The 20,635-nt window shown below is 37.4% G+C and overlaps 1 protein-coding gene across 1 annotated transcript; it reads right to left on the bottom strand.

Moving 5' to 3' along the window:
- Positions 1 to 1,204: 1,204 nt before the first annotated feature.
- On the bottom strand, positions 1,205 to 20,469 carry LOC121296694 (diacylglycerol O-acyltransferase 1-like). The gene is made up of 14 exons (XM_041222467.1): positions 20,399 to 20,469; positions 14,089 to 14,176; positions 13,503 to 13,543; positions 12,409 to 12,494; positions 11,658 to 11,710; positions 10,642 to 10,657; positions 9,708 to 9,788; positions 7,861 to 7,964; positions 6,681 to 6,719; positions 5,114 to 5,226; positions 3,015 to 3,080; positions 2,594 to 2,681; positions 1,651 to 1,713; positions 1,205 to 1,363 (listed from the first exon to the last, which is right to left on the bottom strand). The coding sequence occupies exons 1-14, from the start codon at positions 20,467 to 20,469 to the stop codon at positions 1,205 to 1,207; spliced, it is 1,068 nt and encodes a 355-aa protein (XP_041078401.1).
- Positions 20,470 to 20,635: the final 166 nt, after the last annotated feature.

The following is a 20,635-nucleotide window of genomic DNA, read 5'->3' as shown; positions in this document are numbered from 1 at the left end:
ATAAAGGAAATATTTGAAAAGACTTATGTATAATACATGGCAATCTTTTAATAATGAAATATGGTGGTTTATACAACAAGTGTTGACAGTTGTAGTGTTGAATAGGTTTTTTGGAGTTAAGTGTTATAGAGAGAATATTACTTGTTTACCAGATCTCATTTTGGAATCCTTTGAGGACACGTTCGTGATTCCTCCAATTCTCAATCGTGGGATAGCGACAGTACTCCATGAATGTTGATTCTGTATGAAATAACTGGAAAAGCATTATTTTAAATAGTTGCAGGACTGCATAAAGAATTAACTTGTAGAGCCACAAAATGCATAGTAGTAAGTTGTCTCTTATGTCAACCAGCCAACAAAAGGCTGGAGTTCGAATTGTATTCTGAGATATTAATGCAGCATTTTGCTGCACCCCTTTTCAAATCTGGAATAATATACTGATTAAAGTCATGACTTCAGTACTGTCTTACTAGGTTTAACAAAATAGCGATGGGTCCAGTTACTGACCGTACTGACTGTGATCGGTTTGTAAACACTGATTTTGTTAAGTGCGCCACTACCTGTGACATCTTTTGTAGAAAGTAATTTTGTCCTAAAATATTCACAGTGATTTTATAATAAAATAAATATAATAAACCTGTATTATTTCATTTCAATATTTTGATACTTGGATGGAAACATCAATGTTCATATCCTGTTCTAAGCCCAATATGGATGGAGGTTGGTATTGGTGGTAAAGATTTGGATTAGGGCTTGCTATTCTTAACTTGCTTGATAGTTGAAAATGTCATCATTATTCAGCTATTTGATTAGTAGCACAGCCAGCAAAGTGATTAGTTGTTTGATTATCTGAAACCACAGGGGGTCAATAGTTTTGGGCATCACTGTATATTCAGTAATTGAGTGTATAGATCTAGATACCAAGAGACAGATTAGGCATACAAGTTGATAAGAGATCCACAGGCAAGACAACATCAATAAGAGTAGACAGATAAACATATATAAGGAATAGATGTAGAGAAATGGAGAAAGAGTTAACGTATGTATGAAGAGGGCAGATCATTACACATAATTGACAAATTGTCTTAACTAATGTCTAGTCAGCACAGCTGAATGCACTACACACAAGCAGCCAGGTTTCTGCTAGAGGGTTGTATTTAATGTCCTGGAAATGCTGCTTTGCTCTTTATAAGTTAACGGGCCGTTAATATAAACTCCAGGCAGTGCTTTCTCTATTTAGCATGTAGTAATCATGCAAATAGGTCAGCACTGCTATTGGGGGGCCCATGAGCACGCACAGCCACACCAAGCAGTTCCCGTAGTTACCACTGAAGAAACGGCCCAGCAACAAAGTCATTTTGGCCTGTAAAATACATACAAATAAAGACTACATTAGACTAAACAGAGACTACACAAATAGAAACTGTTTATGTGCAAGAACAAATCATTGTTATGCTGTCATCATGTTAGAGACTGGGTTACTTAATCATGTTAATGCAACATTATTTAATTTAAAGGACGAAATTAACTCATTTACAGATGTAATTTTATAAACTGGCTTTGGATTAAAAATAAAAAAAATCAATACATAATAATAATAATATAACATTATTTTGGTAACTAATGAGGTAATAGAAAAGACAACCTTACCTGTAGAACAATTGTCGCAAAGATCCAGAAACGGAACATCTCCAGTGGAATGGCAATGACATACTGAGGAGACAAGACCAGTTAAGACCAGCATCAAGAGCTGGTTCTTTTCTACCATAATGCACACATTCAGTGAGATACAAACACTTCACTTAGACTGTCTTAACTTGGGTGTTAGTGTTTAGGTAGAGGGAATGATTTATATTTAAAAGCTCTCTTTTCTGACAGAGAATGCTATAGGGTTAGGGTTGCTCATCAACATTCTAATTGGAAATTCATATACCTAGAATTGGGAGGGGGAGATACCCAAACACCTCTACATTATAATTAAAAACATGCTGTATTTTTAATTGGTTGGTACCAGATAATATACGACTGCACTTGATTTGTTCTGCTGTTACACAGCTGTTGTAAATAAAACGGAACATGTATTCACTTGTAGTCATTTATGATACAACACATAAGAAAAACAAACGCTGATGGCAAAGCAAACACTTTTTCTTGAATGCTGCCATTTTGCATTCTCCCACAATGACATATGCACTTTATTAACACTCGAGCAGGCGAATCAGAAGCAGCTTTGATTCGATATAGAATACACAAGCAAGCTTTTTGGTTTTACTGTTTTACAGCCAGTGATTGTCCTTGAATACTTTAATATTTCCACTGGTTACAACAAATCCTTTGCAGATCAACTGTGACAGTATTTGTTAATGCCCTGTTTCCAGACCAGCACTGTTGTTGAATGTACCTCTACCCATTGACTAACTGACAAAATACTGGAGTGATGTTGTTTGAGTTGCCCGGCTATTTAGTGTCTATCCTTCAGTCACTGTGAGACCCCTTGTCTTGAACACAAGTTCACTTCAAGAACTCTAGATCCTTGCCCCAGAACAAACTGGGGTCAATAATAAGAAATACTGAACCCCCCGAATAGGCATACCTCACAGAGAGCTGCAGACATCATGTAGACAATGACCTGAGCTTGCCACTGAGGAAACCCTTGAATGAGAAGGGGCTTGTAGACATGCCTGCAGAAACAGCAAGAAGTGAGTTAAACTGCAGCTTCTTACACATTGGGTAGCTGGATATTCTAATATCAAGAACCACTATGAAAAAAAAAAATTGACTTTTAATAATTGGGTGTTATGAAAAAAAAGAAATGTACGGTTAGCAAAATCAACTTGGCTAACATCCAGTAGTGCTATTTATCTTTATGAACAGTAGTCCTAATTGAGAACAGTACCTTGAGCTATGTATTGGGACTTTTTTTTTTTTTAATATCTGCATGGCTTAAGTATTTAGGTTACCTTGCTGGTTTCATTAATAAACTGCGTGACAGAGCCTCCCTTCACAGCACCTACCTCATACTCCACTTGTGGAATGGAAGATTCAAGGTAGTCCAGAACCTGTTAAGGTTATCAGAGTTCCTGCAATCAAGATACATTGCTTTTGGTTACTACAAAGGCTACACTAATGTACTTCAGCTTAACTGTAGTGCATCCCTACAGTGTATATCAAATGTCAAGATTAAAATATTAAAGAGAGTAACAGCACAGAACAATAAGAAGGACAACAGGGGTCATTCAAACACAGAGCATGGCAGAACAGTTTGGTCATGACCACTGTACGGTAGACAGATTTTGTCCCCGCCTAAAACTGAACTGGCCATCGAGGGGATGCTTTTAAAACCAAAGGATTCTTAATGATCAGTTTGACAGCCGTACCACACTGTCTGTCAACACATCTACTGCAACTTGCAAACAGGCACATTCCTACCTGATTTCCACAATACGAAAGATTGCGAATACTTTTCTGCAAGACCTTCTGCAGCCTTGTTACATTTTCCCCAGCATAATCATGCACTTTTTTCAGTTCTCTACCCCACAAATCACTATGACTTTTGCAGTTTTACTTTTAAAGTTTTCTTTACTGCTGTTTTCTAATACAACTCAGTAGATTAAAAGATGAAACACTTTCTGTTAACTAAGGACAGGAAATTAGTAGGTACCATTTTAATATACAGTGGCTCTCAAAAGTATTCACCCCCCCTTGGATTTTTCCACATTTTATTGTGTTACAACATGGAATCAAAATTGATTTAATTAGGAGTTTTTGCCACTGATCAACACAAAAAAGTCCATGATGTCAAAGTGAAAAATGAAATCTACAAATTGTTCTAAATGAATTACAAATATAAAACAGAAAATAATTGATTGCATAAGTATTCACCCCTTTTTCTATGACACACCTAAATAAGCTCTGGTGCAAACAATTGTCTTTAGAAGTCACATAATTAGTTCAATGGAGTCCACCTGTGTGCAATTAAGGTGTTTCACATGATTTCAGGTTAAATACACCTGTCTCTAGGAGGTCCCACAGTTGGTTAGTACATTTCCTAACAAAACTACATCATGAAGACACTGTGCATACAACAACAATAGCCCAGGTACTTCACAAAACTGGCCTTTGTGGGAGAGTTTGCCAGAAGTTATGTGGGAGAATCTACGACCAAGTGGAAGAAGATTCTATAGTTTGATGAGACCAAAACAGAGCTTTTTGGCCTCAATGCTAAGCGCTACGTTTAGCGCAAGCCTAACACCGCACATCATCCTGAGAACACCATCCCTACTGAGAAGCATGGTGGTGGCAGCATCATGCTATGGTGATGCTTCTCTGCATCAGGGCCTGGAAAGCTTGTGAAGATAAAGGGTAAAATGGATGCAGCAAAGTACAGAGAAATCCTGGAGGAAAACCTGCTGAAGTCTACAAGAGACCTGGGACTTGGTAGAAGATTCATCTTCCAGCAGGACAATGACCCCAAACATACAGCCAAAGCCACACTGGAGTGGCTTAAAAACAAAAAGGTCAATGTCCTGGAGTGGCCCAGTCAAAGCCTGGACCTCAATCCAACTGAGAATATGTGGAAAGAGTTGAAAATTGCTGTTCACCAAAGGTCCCCATCCAACTTGACAGAGCTTGAGCAATTTTGCAAAGAAGAATGGGCAAAAACTGCAGTGTCCAGATGTGCAAAGCTGGTAGAGACTTATCCAAATAGACTCATGGCTGTAATTGCTGCCGAAGGTGCCTCTACCAAATACTGACTCAAGGGGGTGAATACTTATGTAATAAATGATTTTCTATTTTGTATTTGTAATTAATTTAGTTTTTAATTTTATTTTTCACATTGACATTATGGACTTTTTTTGTGTTGATCAGTGGCAAAAACTCCTAATTAAATCAATTTTGATTCCATGTTGTAACACAATAAAATGTGGAAAAGTCCAAGGAGGGTGAATACTTTTGAGATCCACTGTATAACATGGTACTTGGAAATATGCATAGCCCTTTTAAATTAAAAGATCAACATCTACCCATTTGCCAACTGTCTCTAAATGACAAATGAAAGCAATTTAGGGAGAAATTGGGGCTCCACTAGTGTCACTACTATCAGCTTACTTACCACCAGTCTGCATAGAACTCCCGGTCTCCAAACTTTAGCAGCTCGCCCATGAAGTTGAGGACAGAGTGACAGAACCAGTAGGACAAAATGATCCAAATAAAATTATTTGGAGCCTGGAAAAAAGGAAGTCTTCTATTGAAGGATTTAGGCAAAAAAAAAAAAAAAAAAAACAAACCTGCCATTTTTTAACCCCTCTTCCTCCTTTTTGTAGATACAAAAGCAATTACTGGTATAATAAAGAGTAGATCACCATTTCCAAAAGAATGGCATATTTATTAATGTATTGGTCAGACCCTAATTAGATACAAGTCTAATATAATTTAACTTTGGTTTTAAGGTATCATTTCTTAATTATCGTTACAAGAAAGAAATCCTTTTAACTGTGGACATCTCCAATGGAATACTTTTATATTGCAAACTTTTCCAATTCCATCAGTTAAGCTATTCCTTGCTTGTGCATGAAAAGTATCTTTACAAACAGTGATGAACTCACCACTAACTCCATAATGTGCTTAATTTTTGTGGTCATATTCATTTCCTAAAGAAACCAAGAGAAAGAGTAAGGAGTAGATTCATTTAAAACATGGCCCATGTTATTCCCCTCCTAGCTGGAGTTGCTACTCCTCCCCAAGGGTGTTTCAAGCTGACTGGCATTAATTATAATGTAAAGAACCCAGTAAAATAATTGATCATCAGTAACAGGGTCAAGTACATTTATACATGCAGGTAGCTGACCTTTCTGACTAACTGTGTGCTGATTGGAGACAGTGGAGTTTGGGAATTAAATAAAACAGTGACTATGCCCACCTTTACAGAAGTTAGCCTAATGCAGGGGTACACTTTGGATTCAGCACAAAATTAAAAGCCACAATGTGAACTAAAAGATCCCTATAAAATATATTTGCCCATACACATTACAAGGGTCAGCACCATGGCAGGCACTATGATATCAATTCACAGCATGAAGAGTACGTGAAAGAATAGCAGCAAACAGAAAACTTACTGTAAATAAGCGCGATGACTTCAGTATGAGTGGGAAAATTAACTAGGCGTTAAAATAAATACAAACCAAAAATTAATAAACTAGTACCAACAAACTGTAAACAAAATGTATATCACATAACATTTTTTTCACACATTGTACAGATTGCTTTTTTAAAGATTGTCTTGTTACCCCTCCGGAAAGAGTCCTTGTTCTCTGTTTTTATACACAATTTGTAAAGCCCAATTCAAAAGTTGCCTTACGGATGCAACGTCCTTTCCCATTAGGAGGACTGAAGATCAATGGACAACCTATGTTCCTGTTGCCAAGCCAAGCCCCTCTTTTCCTGTCAAACCAAGGTCAAACCTGGGAGGTCTCTGCCTGGACTCGTTGGGTACCTGACCAGTAAGGGTCCATGAATGGCTAGGCCAAGAACTAACCCCAGTTGATCTTTCTCCCTAACCCTGCATAACTGGGCTTGAGTGGGATTCAACTATGCTTGTATGACTCACCCTGCCACTCAAAGCAGAAATGCCCCTCCTTTGTTTGTGAAGTAATAAGGACAGGTACAAAACTCAAACTCACCTGCTGAATCATTGCTATCATAAGCTGACTCAGTAAGATCTGCAAAAACAAGACTGTTGCTGAAACACAGGCATATTAAGTGGTAGGGATGTTTAAAATTGACCCCTATCCCTTTACAAAATAAGTTTGAAGTTTGGGACAGGAGATGTACTGGAGAAGTAGCTCCATTTGAAGATGTTTTTACCACTGAAATGGGTGAGTAGAATGCCTGCCTTACAGCCAATATTTATCCAACAACTTATAGCTTGACTTTCCTGTTTATTCCGAGTCTAACACTATCAATAATTTCTGCTAAACAGCGTCTTTAGTTCTCTGAAAGATTTAAATTATCCACACTAGCTGAGGGGGAGACCAGTGCAGTACATTTAAAAACATTTAACGAACAACCATTGATTCATCTCTGTCACAAACGCTTGACACATATTGTACCTTTAAAATAACATTATGTGAGGGAGAGTGAGAGAGTGCACACAGAAAGATGCAAGCAGCATATGTTGCATAAGCAATGGATGATCATTTAACCATCTTTTTATTGTTTTAATTACAAAATATTTATGTAACCTAATTGCAAGATCCTGAAATTAAAAAAAAATGAAAGTTCAAACCCATTTTGGGAAAAGTATCTAAGAATCAGTGAAGATTTTGTTTCACAAATAGTTTCAAACCACATAACGATAACAAACATATTTTAAAATCACTATAATAAATTAATACCTAACCTGTATACACAGTGCTGAAAAACATTCCTCAAAAATGTAATATTCACAAGTAGGAAAGATGCATTTATACAACCGGCATTTACATGGCACACTTCACAAACCTGCTCTGAATTAGTGAATTATTACTAGAATCCAATCTAAGCACAGTTCAGTATAATTTATCTACTATTTGTTCATACATGTAAGAACTAAAATGTAAAAGTGACATACAGACGGTCAACAAGACCAATAGACAGCCAGCCTGCATACACCCCAGGTCATCACACACTCGATGACTTAAGCTCCTTAACAAGTTTCATTGCAACTGGATTTTGTAGATGTGTGCAAAACCCTTCTTGCACGTCATGAACTGTCACCCCATCCCCCCCTCCCCTCCCCCCCCTCCCCTCCCCCCCCCCGCCCCCCTCCCCCCATACATCTCACATCCCTGATCTAAGGACCCCAAAATAAACCATTCTCACAATTTCCAGGGCCCTACAGGCCACAAACCATTTGCGAATGACTACATTGCGAGGGAAGTTGAGCTGGTAGCACAGAGTAGGTGCCAGCAAGAAGTAATAGAGATCTGTAAGAAAAGATCGGACAACATCAGTGTTGTTAGGTTGAAAAGGCAGGTCGATCTAAGTATGTGGGGCAGTGTGATGTAACTGCTTAGTATTGAGGAACTAGGAATCAGAAGTACTGCAAATAGTGACTGAGAATGTGAACATCAAAGCACAATTTGTAATTTAACATAAGGCATAGTGTAAGTGAGGTCTCCTTACTTCCTGTTGTTAAGTTGTTTGGATACAACACCCACTCCTGCTCGGATTCATTTTTTACCCCAGTAACTGTATGGAAATATTAAATATAAAAAAAGGGAGATTACTTCTACAGAGATAATTATCATAAAAAACAGATAACATATCTTAAAGGTGAAGTTTGCGATAGTTTTCCCTAATTGTTATTATTTGCCAACTACTTCTTAATATTACATTTATTTTCCTGATAAATATCCTTTCATATTGATTGTTTATCATCTTAGCTTCAGTATAACAAAAACTCAATTTGGGGAAAAAAAGACCTTCAGTAGTATCACAGCAAAACAAAATCATTTTATAATTAGGAATACTGTACAATTATTTTCATCACATATACAGGATACTATTATAGGATACTAGATGGTTAGATATTAGATAATACAATTTAAGCCTGATTATAAAAAATGTAATCTTAAAATGCATGAGAGGAAAGAAAACTGTATAACCCAATCTCATATCTTGTTCAGACAACATGCCCTTGCTGTTGATTTGAGAGTCATGTAGTCCTGTGATACAGTCCTGTGGATACATTTAACGTGTCTCTGCAAACACACCCCTGAAATAGTTTGAGAATCAAGCTCATAATTTATGGTCTTATTCATCAGAAAATGAGTCACATGACTTCAATATGAAGTCTTGGGGGCTCCCAAGTGGCACATCCAGTGCAGGATGCGCCCTATAGCCTGGACATCGCTGGTTCGAGTCTGGGCGATTCCACAGCCGACCGTGGATGGGAGTTCCCAGGATTGTCGCAGGGGGGGAGGGGTCTAGGTCGGCCAGGCTGTGCTCAGCTCACCGCGCACCAGCGACCCCTGTAGTCTGGCCGGGTGCCTGTGGGCTTGGCTGTTAGCTGCCCGGGAGCTGCGTTGTCCTCCAATGCTGTAGCTCCTGGGCAGCTGCATGGTGAATCCGCAGTGTGTAAAGAAGCGGTCGGCTGACGGCACACACTTCGAAGGACAGCACGTGTTCGTCTTCGCGGCTCCCGAGTCAGCACAGGGGTGGTAGCAGTGAGCCGAGCATAAATAAATAATAATTGGCCATTTCAAATTCGGAGAAAATAAAAAAATAATTGGCAACGCTAAATTAAAAAAAAAAAAAAAGAAAATATGAAGTCTGTATTTTCATTTACTGAGATATGAGGTGTTTAAACTGCTGTACTGGAGGTTAAAAAACCACTGTGTCAAGTTAGCGATTACTGTCATTTTTACTGGAATATTCCCAAAATCAAACGTGATCAAATGAATCCCAGAATACATGAACGTCAAATGACCTGCCATATTAGGTCAAAGGCCAGAGGTCAAGTTCATTTTAACTTTTGAGGTGTTTAATGTTAAAAATATGAATGCATTCTGAATTATGGCTGGAGGAAAATAGCAACAATAATAATAAAAAAATAGAATATATTTGTGTACAAAATGAGTAGGTGACTCTGTCTGTGCTAAAACTGAAAAGCAGGTGGGTATGGCTAATTCTTGAGTGCCGACCTGAACTGGTTTGTATCCCCTGACGAAACCAGCTGTTGACTTCGTGGTAGGAATAGATCTTGAGTGCAATGACGATGTAAACTATGAGAGCCAGCATTGATCCACCTGAGGACCAGAGAGAAAAATACATCTGTTCAGATCCCCGTGTTCCTGGAGTACACCATAACAACTCACTGAGGGTATTCACAGGGTGGCACTGGAATGAACCAGTCATCATTTACAGGAAGATATGCCCCACTGTAAAGCACAGCAACGTTAAATGCATACAAAGTAGGCTTTAACAATGTCATGGGGTTTTACATTATATATTATTAAACCTTGGATTTAAAATCCATCTTGTGATTCATTAAAGCACCTTCACGTGACAGATTATAGTTTGCACTTTAGCCAACTGTTTGTAATTAACAGCAACACTTTGACATATACTGATGTCCGCACCTTTCACATCGCAAAGAAAAATATAGCTGTATTTTCTGAAGATGAACTAAACAAAATAAAGATGCTAAAAGCACAAAAACTACCAGCATCCTTCAGCAATATCTCCAATCCAAAAACACAGACTTAGAAACAAGGGCTGTAAGCTGCCTTCTGTAACTCAAACGCAGATAAAGTTGTCTTTTAAAGTTTAATAAAACATATAATATATGAATTAGATATTTGGGTGTTTTGTAGTATACTATTGTCCCCCTTGAGTTGATATAGTGTCCTCCAGGGGACAATATAATCCTGTCAGACACTGTATCCCCCTTCATATAATCCCCTGTCAGACACTGTGTGTCCCCTCAAGGACAACAGTTTTCCACTATATGCCTCAACTCCAGTCCATATTTGTATAAGTCCTTGACATCTTAGCCCTTGCTACAGTAGTTGCATTTTTCAGCAGATAAAAACCTTATCTGCGTTTTAGAAAGAACATGCACTCTAATCCGTTGAAAACAAGATGGTATGGTATGCTCACTACTCATTGTCAATTTCTGTGGGGAAATAGAGGCATTAAAAGTGCTACAAAGCCACAACTCATTGATCTGATAAAGCCGAATGAGGGCAGCAAAACTATACTTCATCAAACATCAAATAATAAATACCAAGCGCTGTCACAAGAGATGCACCTTGAATCCAGAATTAACAGTGGGTTAATAATAACATTTCTACAGAATGATTTGCATTAAAAAAAAAAATTACAACCTGCATGAAGTTTAGCTACACTTCACAGTATAATTCAGATTAAATGATTAATGATTAAAACTTACGTTTCACGCTATAGATCAGGGCCCATTAAAATATTATGCATGTGAATCAACCATGTCAAATATGTTTGCTAATAATCTGGGTTTAATTAATTCTAATTACAGGGCCTTGCTTGAGTCTAAATAGAGGGTATGTCCTCTATTTCTGTCATGGGGGGGGGATAGCAAACCAACCTAAATCAATTTTTCCTTGAACACCCTTTCAATTTAGGACCTATGGGGGATGCTTAAAAAAAGTCTCTCACCAACGGATAAGGAGGTTGACTCATGCAGTATTACTGCTGCAGGAAACAGCAACATAGCAGCCAGATTTCCAATCTCCAGAACTTTCCCTGTTGCCTCGGTTATATAGTCCTGAAATACATTCAAAGGGAAACAAACACTTTTTTTTTTTTTTTTTTTTTTACTTGATTGACTGACTATAGTACTGATTTTAAACCATTCATAAGCTTCAGGGGTACCATATTCACTGTTAAGAGTGTTTTTATTCCTTAGAAGGTGCAACACTAACCTGTGTGTAATATCTCCTTGCTTGATTCCATAGTGTTCTTGTGTTGCAAAGTGTTAAGTTATTCCCCCACCTTTTTACTCCAAACACTCAGATTCTTAACACAGTCTTTATGTTTAAGGCAACGGTACAGAGAACAACTACTTTACTGTTTAAATTAGATTACGGTATATTTCCGATCCTTTAGTCATGTTTTACATTTCAGTAACTGTGTCTTACCCATTCCTGCCATCTCTCGAAGAACAGCGCGGCCACCACAAACACATTGGAAGCTGTTAGAAAACACAAAAGAAAAAAGATTGACACAGATTTAGTTTTTCAGTAGTGAGCCTTTCTGTATTATACCACATTTCCAGACTATTACATTATTTACCAGGCTTCCTAAAAAAAAAGTTTCACCATTAGGGGTACAGTATGTTAATATAATTTCTGATCCCACTGCAACAGTTAGTTAATGGAAATTATCTATAAAGAAAATCTAAATTACAGAAGGGTCTTGATTAACAGCTGCACGCCCCCTAGAGGTCATTTTTCAAACCACATCACTTTAGAAATGCAGTATTGTGGAGTCTTTTCTGAAGCAAACTGGTTGAAAAAAGGACATTTTTAAATTCTCAACTGTAACAGAGAATTCAGATACAAACATTCCAGATTCTAAAACACACCAGTCTTGTTAATTATAATTCATAATGTGTATCCCTTTGTACACTACATTTAAAAAAAAAAAATCCCATACAACACCATGCTCCTATTTAGCTTAATTCTAACCATCACGACCATGAAAACTAAGTATAGTATATTATCATCATATTAGTATGTTCCCATCATTTTCTGGAATACATTTTTCAACCCCTAAATGAACATTCTTACCAGCAGTTACTGCTCTATTTTAGACTTCTACACTAGTTTAGAGGCTGATTGAAAGGAAGGAGGGGTCAGAAAAGATAAGACAGCACCTTTGTTTGCTTACCAAGAATCAGATAGGTGGCCGGCCAGCTATAGGGGTCCTTCAGGAAATGGTAAAACACCTGACCCAGGTCCACCATGAGGCCATACCTGTGAGGTGGGAATCACAAAATACATGAAGACAAACAATTCTGCAAATTAGCACTTACAGAAACATGCAGGGCACCAATCCTACTATCTTATTTGACTGAAACCGAGAACAGATTTTATTTTTATAGTGATCAGCAGCTGACCGGACCACATCATCATGTCTTTTCTAAAGGACGGCACCTCCTATAATAGGGTGCACTACAAAAACTTACAAAAAATTATCAGAACTGTCAAGATCATGCTCTGTGTAGCTTTTGAATTCCACACCCCTGATTTATAAAGTGTGCGAAAAATGAGTATGCACTGGTAAACCACAGACTCAAGTGATGTATCTCATCCAAGTACAAACATTAGGGTTAGTGTAAAAAAAATATACATATCATCTCCAGGGCTATAATCTATGGGGAATGTCATATCAGACAAAATGCTTTTTGCTTTTTTTTTTTTTTTACTGGTTGCAATCAATAATGTAACTAAGAAAATCCCGGCTCTTATATTATCTAAGATATTAGCTGAAATGTGTTAAGTTGTTTTCTACACTAGCCTTAAACTCCAGAAACACTTAAGGGGAAAACTAAGGAGAGCACTACATTTAACGTAACATGCTTTATGCAACTGGGCACAAGTATTACTATCTCATTCCATTGATGGACAAATAATGTAAATAATGTAGACCCCATCCTACCACACCTAATACAATGACTGCGTTTGGGAGGCGAGAGGTTGCAATGTAATCCTGTTCAGTGTCACACTATAGGATCACAGGGTCAAGATGGGGTCATCAAGAATGAGTTCCACTGTTACAGGAACACTAAAAGACATTTCAGAAATTTCCACGTAAAGCACGTCGACGATAAATCTTTCTGAAATTGACAAAGCCGTTTGTCACTGGATTTGTTACTTCTGTTTTAATTCATTTAGTACTAGTGAGTGTTTCCTCAATAGCGGTTTACTCAACAAAAACATAGTTATGGATGTTACATGACTGGATACTGAAAGTGCACCTACTCTATGCAGTTATCCAGGAACATGTGCAAATTAGTAAGTATCTGCAAAAGAATCAGAAATACAGAATAAATATACTAATACACTCTGGAACGTAATATTAAACTAACTAGTAAGAGACTCCAATTAAATTTACCTAAATGGAAAACAAGCGTGTAGTCAAGCCGACCGTTATTGTTTAAAATGACTGTATATGAAGATCTCACATACATTTTTTTAGTTCATGTTGAAGATGTGAATATTGTACACCACTATGAATAATAACAGAATGTAGAGATGACATACCAATTCAGTTCGGCAGTTGTCTTTTCACTGAACATAACTTTATTTCACTTTTTATTATGTATTTGTTTTTAAAACTGCACATAAAAAATACCTATGTGCAATATATATATGCTATGGTTTGCTCCTTTTAGAGTAAAACAGGCTTTCTATTTGTTGATGGTGGGAATAAACAGGTGAAGGAAAAGGGGTGTTCTTCTAGACCCCTGCACCTACATTATTGTGGAACCCTAACTGACACTTCATCCCCAAACCGATCCCAGTAAACAGCACAGGTAAGATGCTAGTTAGATAAAGTAAAACCTACCAGCATGATGATGCACCAGTTGAAAATGCCGTGATAGTCAGAGAATCTACTGTTAGAGCTCAACAGAGAATCCTGAATTTTGTGAGTGCTAAAGACAAATGAAACCTTTTCATTAGACTGTTACTGAACAATGCAATGCAATATTTTTTTTTTGTAAAAGCAGTCTAGAGCTATGGCCAAACGTTTTGCATCACCCTGGAGAATTAACTAATTTTGCTTCATAAAGACGAATGAAACCTGCTGAATAATGTTAACGTATTGAATTACATATTGTTTTGTTGTTTTCCATATATTTAACGAAAAACATATATTTAAAAGAAAATGAAACAAACAAACATCTGCCATAATACTAACAAAGATGCTTTGACCTGACAGGTCTGCAAGGTTTCTAAATGACACCTTTTATATATTACAGAACATTAGCAGGGATGCAATGTGCATTACAGCTGTGTAGCTCATGGTGAGAATGTTTCTTATGTTTCCAAAAATGCCTGTTTTGATGTCTTTGGACTTCACTCTGCGCTGGGGGGATTCAAACAAAATTCTAGCACGCCCTTTTAAGAGTTTACCATAGTAAATTCATAGCAAAGTGTAATAAAGCATAGCGGAAGCATGGTAAAGCAAGAGAGGTACAGTGAAGAATATTAAAAAATATGACAAGCCATGGTAAACTATGGCAGATGCATAGTATAACCATGAGAAAATCATAGGAAAACTGAAAAGTTACAGTGCAAATTGACTGTGGTAAACGTTTATAAGGGCCTGTCTGTTTCGTACACAGTGAGATTTGTTTCAGTGGTAGTGGTACTTTGGTACTCCCTGGATGCTTCAGATTTAAAATCCAATCGCTGAAAATGGACTAATGTAGAGCTATTTTCGGCTAAAGGAGCCCTACAAATGATCTAAAGATCTATAAAAACAAAACAGAAACATCAGAGACGGGATAAAGGCTGTTTATCCAGACTACACATCACTTTAGGGATTTTGTGCTCATTAAACATTTTTCATATTTATACACACACAACCTCATTTGTGCTTTGCATTCTCACTTGCTTAATTACAGATTGTCCAGCCTTCATCTCTAAATCAAAAGAGTCTTATTGAGGAGCTACATGAGCCATATGTTTCAAGAGCCATTCGTTGAACTGGGCCAAGTTATCATGAGTGAGCCATGAGACCTAGACAAACACTGCTAGTGTCGTTTTAACACTTGTTTCAAAGGCTTTTCAACAAACTAATTGAGCAACTTGAACCCAGGCACCAAAATAAATTCAGGTGAGCATTTCAATTAGGCACTAAATCCTAAGACAAAAATGCCTGTAAGTATTGTTTATGTACCTTAACATGTCTGGATCAATATCCATCTTGATGTTGAAGGTATCTCTAGCCCTGTCTGGCCCAGCTACTGCTCGATTTCTGGAGCTGCTTCGAGCTGGAGAGCGACGAGAAGGTCTACCTCTGGGTCTTCCTGACATTCTCTACTAACTGAAAAATACGTTCACTGATATCCTCTGATGAGGGTACCCTACCTAAAACAAAGGTAAGGCGGTAGGGAAAAGTGTCTGGGGGCTGACAAGGAAGGAGCACATGAAACGAGCAAAACTCGTTTCTAACACAGATTTCACTTTCAAGTTGATTTAAATTGTTTGTACATCTCTGTCCGACAGTTTTGCATCACCCTATGGAATTAACTCATTTCACTTCTTAAAAGTTAAAACATGCTGAATAATGCTACGTTAACATATTGAATTACATACCGCTTTGTAGTTTTCCATTTACTTAACAAAAAACTGACAATAATTTTAAAATGTGTCATTTCCAAAGCTAACATGAAATACTGTACTACCGGTATACCTTCTGGTTGACTTTTACAAAATCATTTTGTAGTTTCTTTGATTACATGATGTTAAATAAAATATCTAAATTATGTTCATATCTGTACATATATATTTTAAAATATTATGTTAGGAGGTGTATTTTTTTCTGTTAAAAGGTAATACCCTTTATAAATTAAATTATACATTTATATACTTTTTTTTTTTTTTTTTTTGCTAGTTGTAGAATAATACCTATACCTATTGTGGCAAGTAGGTTTTAAGGTTGGTAATTTGTGTCATTCCTACAACAAAAACATATTTGAGAATGTGAATAAACTGTAAGGTCTAACCTAAAGATTATAATACACAGATATTTTATAGTGTACAATCATCTTAAAGAAAGTGAAGCTGTGCACCATATCTTTATTTATGACATCCAGACAAGAATTTAAAAAAAAACAACAAAAAAACCCAAAACAAACAAACAAACAAACAAAAAAACTCTTAAATTAAAGAAAGGGAAGAAAAGAACATTCAGCAGTGGGAAGTAGTGTTTGAATTTTTCACAAATACACACAAAATACTGTAACTTACTTTTCCTGACCTGAAACTCAGTCCCCTCGCTGCTTGTGTTACCGGAGAAGTTCGGACGCTGTTTAGAGCGCACAGTAGCTTATCTGGTACTTTGCCTACAGATGGAATATATTTATCAGTTTTCTAATAGTACAAAAATCGCCATTGCCTTGACATTCGACAAAGAACAAAAATCAGGATATATTGTTTTCTATAAAAATAAAATGGAATTAAATATCATAAAGGAAGCAAGAAGAATATGTGGTATATCGGTTGTTACATTTGCATAATGTTTGTATAATAAATACATTTTGTTCCATAAACTGAACTATCAGAACATCATTATCCACGTCAACTTACCAGAACAAGGCTTACCACCACAATAGTCGAAGCAATATCGCAATTTAAAGTGTTGTATGTAGATACCAGTCACTGGGAAGTGGAAAGTGACTAAAAAAGTTACATGTTTCAACTTATTAACTAATGACGTGTTACACTGTTTATTTACGCATTGGGTTTGTAAATACATACATCATCGCTGCATAACGGAAAACACCGTAACAAACAAGTCTCGTTTTCAGGTTATAGGCCGAAGCGGCGCCATCGCCATCACTGAAGTTCTCCAGAGGAAGGGTAGTCTTCGTTAGAGAATAGTGCTGTTTGCTGCAAGGTATTCACTGTGGAAGATATTAAATAAAAAAATGTCGAAATAAATAAACGAATACGTGACGAATAAATATCGAAATAAATAAATATAAAAATAAATGTCTCTATTTCGACCGTTACTCTTTGATTTGTTATGTTTTAAATTAAACTAATAGTGGTCCTTTATTGATTATCTATCTATCTATCTATATCTATCTATCTATCTATATATATATATATATATATATATATATATATATATATTCTATAATATAGAAATATATAAGATATATATATAAATATATAATATTATATATTTTATTAAGATAGATGTAGTGTTTATCTTAGATTTCAATGTTGAAGGTATATAAAAGAAAGTTTTTTATAAAAAAAAATGTACACAAAAGGCTCAAAAGATTAAAATATATTATTTTAATATAAAAGCCCTTCAGCTGTTTAAAAAAAAGTTATAGTGGTCTCTCATTTAGATGGCAATAGGTTGACAAACAAGCAAATGTTTGGACAGTGGAATAAAAGCAGTGTCTGCCAGTGTGGAACACAACGCCCACGTCAGGTGTCGGGAGAGTTTTGCATCGGCTAGGGCTGATTATGTGCCAAATGGAATGGCTTAGAGACACGGGTCTTTTTTTGTTTTTAAAAATATGTACCTATTTGATCAATGGAATAGTCTCTACTGTCTGTTATTGCACATGCCTGCGTGTTTGCCTGTAAATGGAGGGAAGTGCTTTAAACTTTTTTGATAAGCCCTGCTTCTTATTAAAGTGGCCAGAATTATGTATTTCTCTGTCGTTAAGTAATGCAAATGCTATGGCTTTTTTAGTTTGACCCCTCCCTCTGTGACATCCAGCTGAGTCAGGCCCCTCTCACACACTTCCACCTGCTCAGCCAGGTTCCGGTTTTTTTTAATTTCTGGTTCAACAAGATCTTTCTTTACAGTTCCTGCCATTTTACTTTGCTTCTGGTAAAGCACAAGTCTAATACATGATTAGAAAAAATATATTTCAACGAAAATCAATGCAATCAAAATATTTCAGACTTTCCTGGTACAAGGTCACTGTAGTGTCAGTTTCTTTCTTTCTTTTTTTCTGCCTGTCTGTATTGTACTAATTGGACCCTGTGCTCTCCTCTCCTACAGGGTGGATTTTAGCAGGCCTGTTAGCAGCTCCGCAGAATGCCTCACTGCCCGCTTTCCTGCTGTTGGCTCAGGGTCTGCTCAGGTAGTCCTGTCCTGGTGCGATTACTGTGGAGGGGTGCTGCTGGATTATGAAGTGTGTTGTTTGCTGGTTTGCTCTTGCACCAGTGGGGTTGAAGGCTCTGTTGCAGTGGTGTGATCACTGGATGCAGTGTGTGTATTTCCTCCCTGAGGAAATGCCTGTGACTGAGGGAGTGGTGGTGCATCTACGATGACTACAGCCTCTGGTACAACATCCAGCCAGACAGGTAACTAGGGTTTCATTTTCTAATATTTCTTGGCATATTGGTCTTTTAGCTAAACCAATGTCTTTCCTGCTGGAATCTGACCTGTGGCACTACCTTGCAGCCAGGAGGTAGTGCCACAGTCTCTAAATACAGGGCTAGTGCTTTTGAACTTCCATTGATATGAATTTTACCACCAAAAAGGACACTTTAGGATTTTTCATTCTAAGAAATCTGACTGTGCCCGCGAGACACCTGGTGAGGCTGCATCCTCTTTGGCCGTGGCTAGTGTTTTATTGTAAATACAATCTGGCATGCTCTTTTTCTTTGTTTGCCCTCCCAGTTTTGCATGGGCTTTAGAGTAATATATCTTCAAGATATACCTGCTAAGTTGTATTTTTTGATATTAATTTATTGATATAATGGGAGAACCAAAGTCTGTAAAGCAGTGTCTGTCTGTAAAGCAACTGGTCATTGAAGGAAACTTTCTAGCTTCATTGCCCCCTTCACTGCCTCTTATGGGAATCAGTCACCAAGTGTCAGAGCAGTGATGTCACGTACGGATCCAGAGCACTGACTCACTGGTGCTGTTAGTGGGATTGCTCCATTGACTGTGCTTTACTCTTTCAGATTGTGCGGCCGGACAGCGTGTGTCTGAGTGTCAGTGACAGAAGCCTGCTGCCTCTCTTCGCACACATCCTCGGAGCTCACAAGGTTGTGCTTATTTATTATTGATATGTAACCCCAGGGAAAGCCATTAACCACTTCTTCTCCAGCCAGCTTTGATATTGTTATCTGTCCAAAATAAAACAAGCTAAAATAAAAAACAACATTACAATTAAAAAGATTATAATTGATCTATTTTCGAGTTTTATGTAAATCTTTTTTTTGGGGGGCTTTCGATTGTGATTTACTGTATGAAATTAGTGTTTTCGGTTACTTCCCAAAATGCTTGAGCGTTTTTTTTTCTGTCAAAATATGTATAGAAGTAACTCGACAGTACTTGCACACTTAAGTTAAATATTAAAAAAAAATAAAAATTCGTGCCCGCTGTTGAAGTTTTGGGCTGCTTCTAAATGTGAATGTACTACATTCTGCTCACTGTAGGGGCTCATGTAACACCTTGAATAGACAGTATTTCGTTTATTTGCATCAAGACAGAACCTTTCGGGGGAACACCCCCCCCCCCCCAGCTATTTATATTTCTCTTTGTGTTGCAGATTTTGTAGTTTACGCCAACAATCGGGGTGATCAACAGAATTAATACTTGCGGGGGAGTTTCTTTGCTCTTGTACAGATATTGAATATCCTGGCTGATGAGAAGTTTGCTGATTTAGCTTGGGCTTGGTCCCGATTTCTAATGTTTTTGTGTTGTCCAAACTGTTGGTCCTAGATTGCTTTGGCTGGACTAGATTGCTGTTTTCATTTTGACATCATAAAACTATTACACAAAAATAAAATAGACAAAATTCAACACGAAACGTATTAGTAGGATTTGACTTTTACGATTTCCAACACACATAATAATGCATGCAATTTGTGGGTACACTGACTACAGGGGAAGTGCTTCCAGAGAACAAGGGCGTGACCTGAGCTGAAACATACTCACGCTATGTATTGACACTAAAAAAATTTTTTTGTTCGAAACTAAAGGTCCGGGTAGGGTGTTTTGCAGCAGTAGAACATTTATATAAATTTTCTCCCCCCTAGATTTTAATTTTTTTAATTTTTTGCAGGTATGCCATACGGTCAGTTCTTTTTCTTACCGACATATACTGCCCCACTAACCGCTCCGTGACTGGTAGTATTTGAGGTTTACTGCTGTAGTCTTACATTACTGTGTCTTGTATTCTCTCAGGTTCTTGCTGCCAGTGACCTGACCGGTAAAATTCAGGTTCTGGGGAGCCATCCTCAACAGCTGACCTTGAGCAGTCTCAGGGACGAGCAGGTATAGAATTCTAGGGACCTTGTCCAAACGATGCCCATGGGTTGCTGTAGAACCTTTCCCTGCCTAACCTTAGTGATTTACACACCCTCAATGCGGGCTTATGAAGTAACTTTGTGTGTGTGTGCCC

The sequence above is a fragment of the Polyodon spathula genome, chromosome 21, assembly GCF_017654505.1.
Source record: "Polyodon spathula isolate WHYD16114869_AA chromosome 21, ASM1765450v1, whole genome shotgun sequence".
Lineage (NCBI taxonomy): Eukaryota > Metazoa > Chordata > Actinopteri > Acipenseriformes > Polyodontidae > Polyodon > Polyodon spathula.
The sequence above is the reverse complement of the archived record's forward strand: the minus strand, read 5'-3'. Positions and strand labels throughout refer to the sequence as shown.

Bases quoted from the DNA above. Each gene is read 5' to 3' on its own strand.
- LOC121296694 (XM_041222467.1), bottom strand. From the start codon at position 20,469: ATGGCTCCCCAGAACCTGAATTTTACCGGTCAGGTCACTGGCAGCAAG. The intron at 6,720-7,860 runs GTGAGAATGGTT...TTGTTTTTGCAG, and splicing joins CCTGTAGGGCCCTGGAAATT to ATCTTACTGAGTCAGCTTAT. The intron at 5,227-6,680 runs GTGAGTTTGAGT...CCTTTTTTCCAG, and splicing joins TGATAGCAATGATTCAGCAG to GCTCCAAATAATTTTATTTG.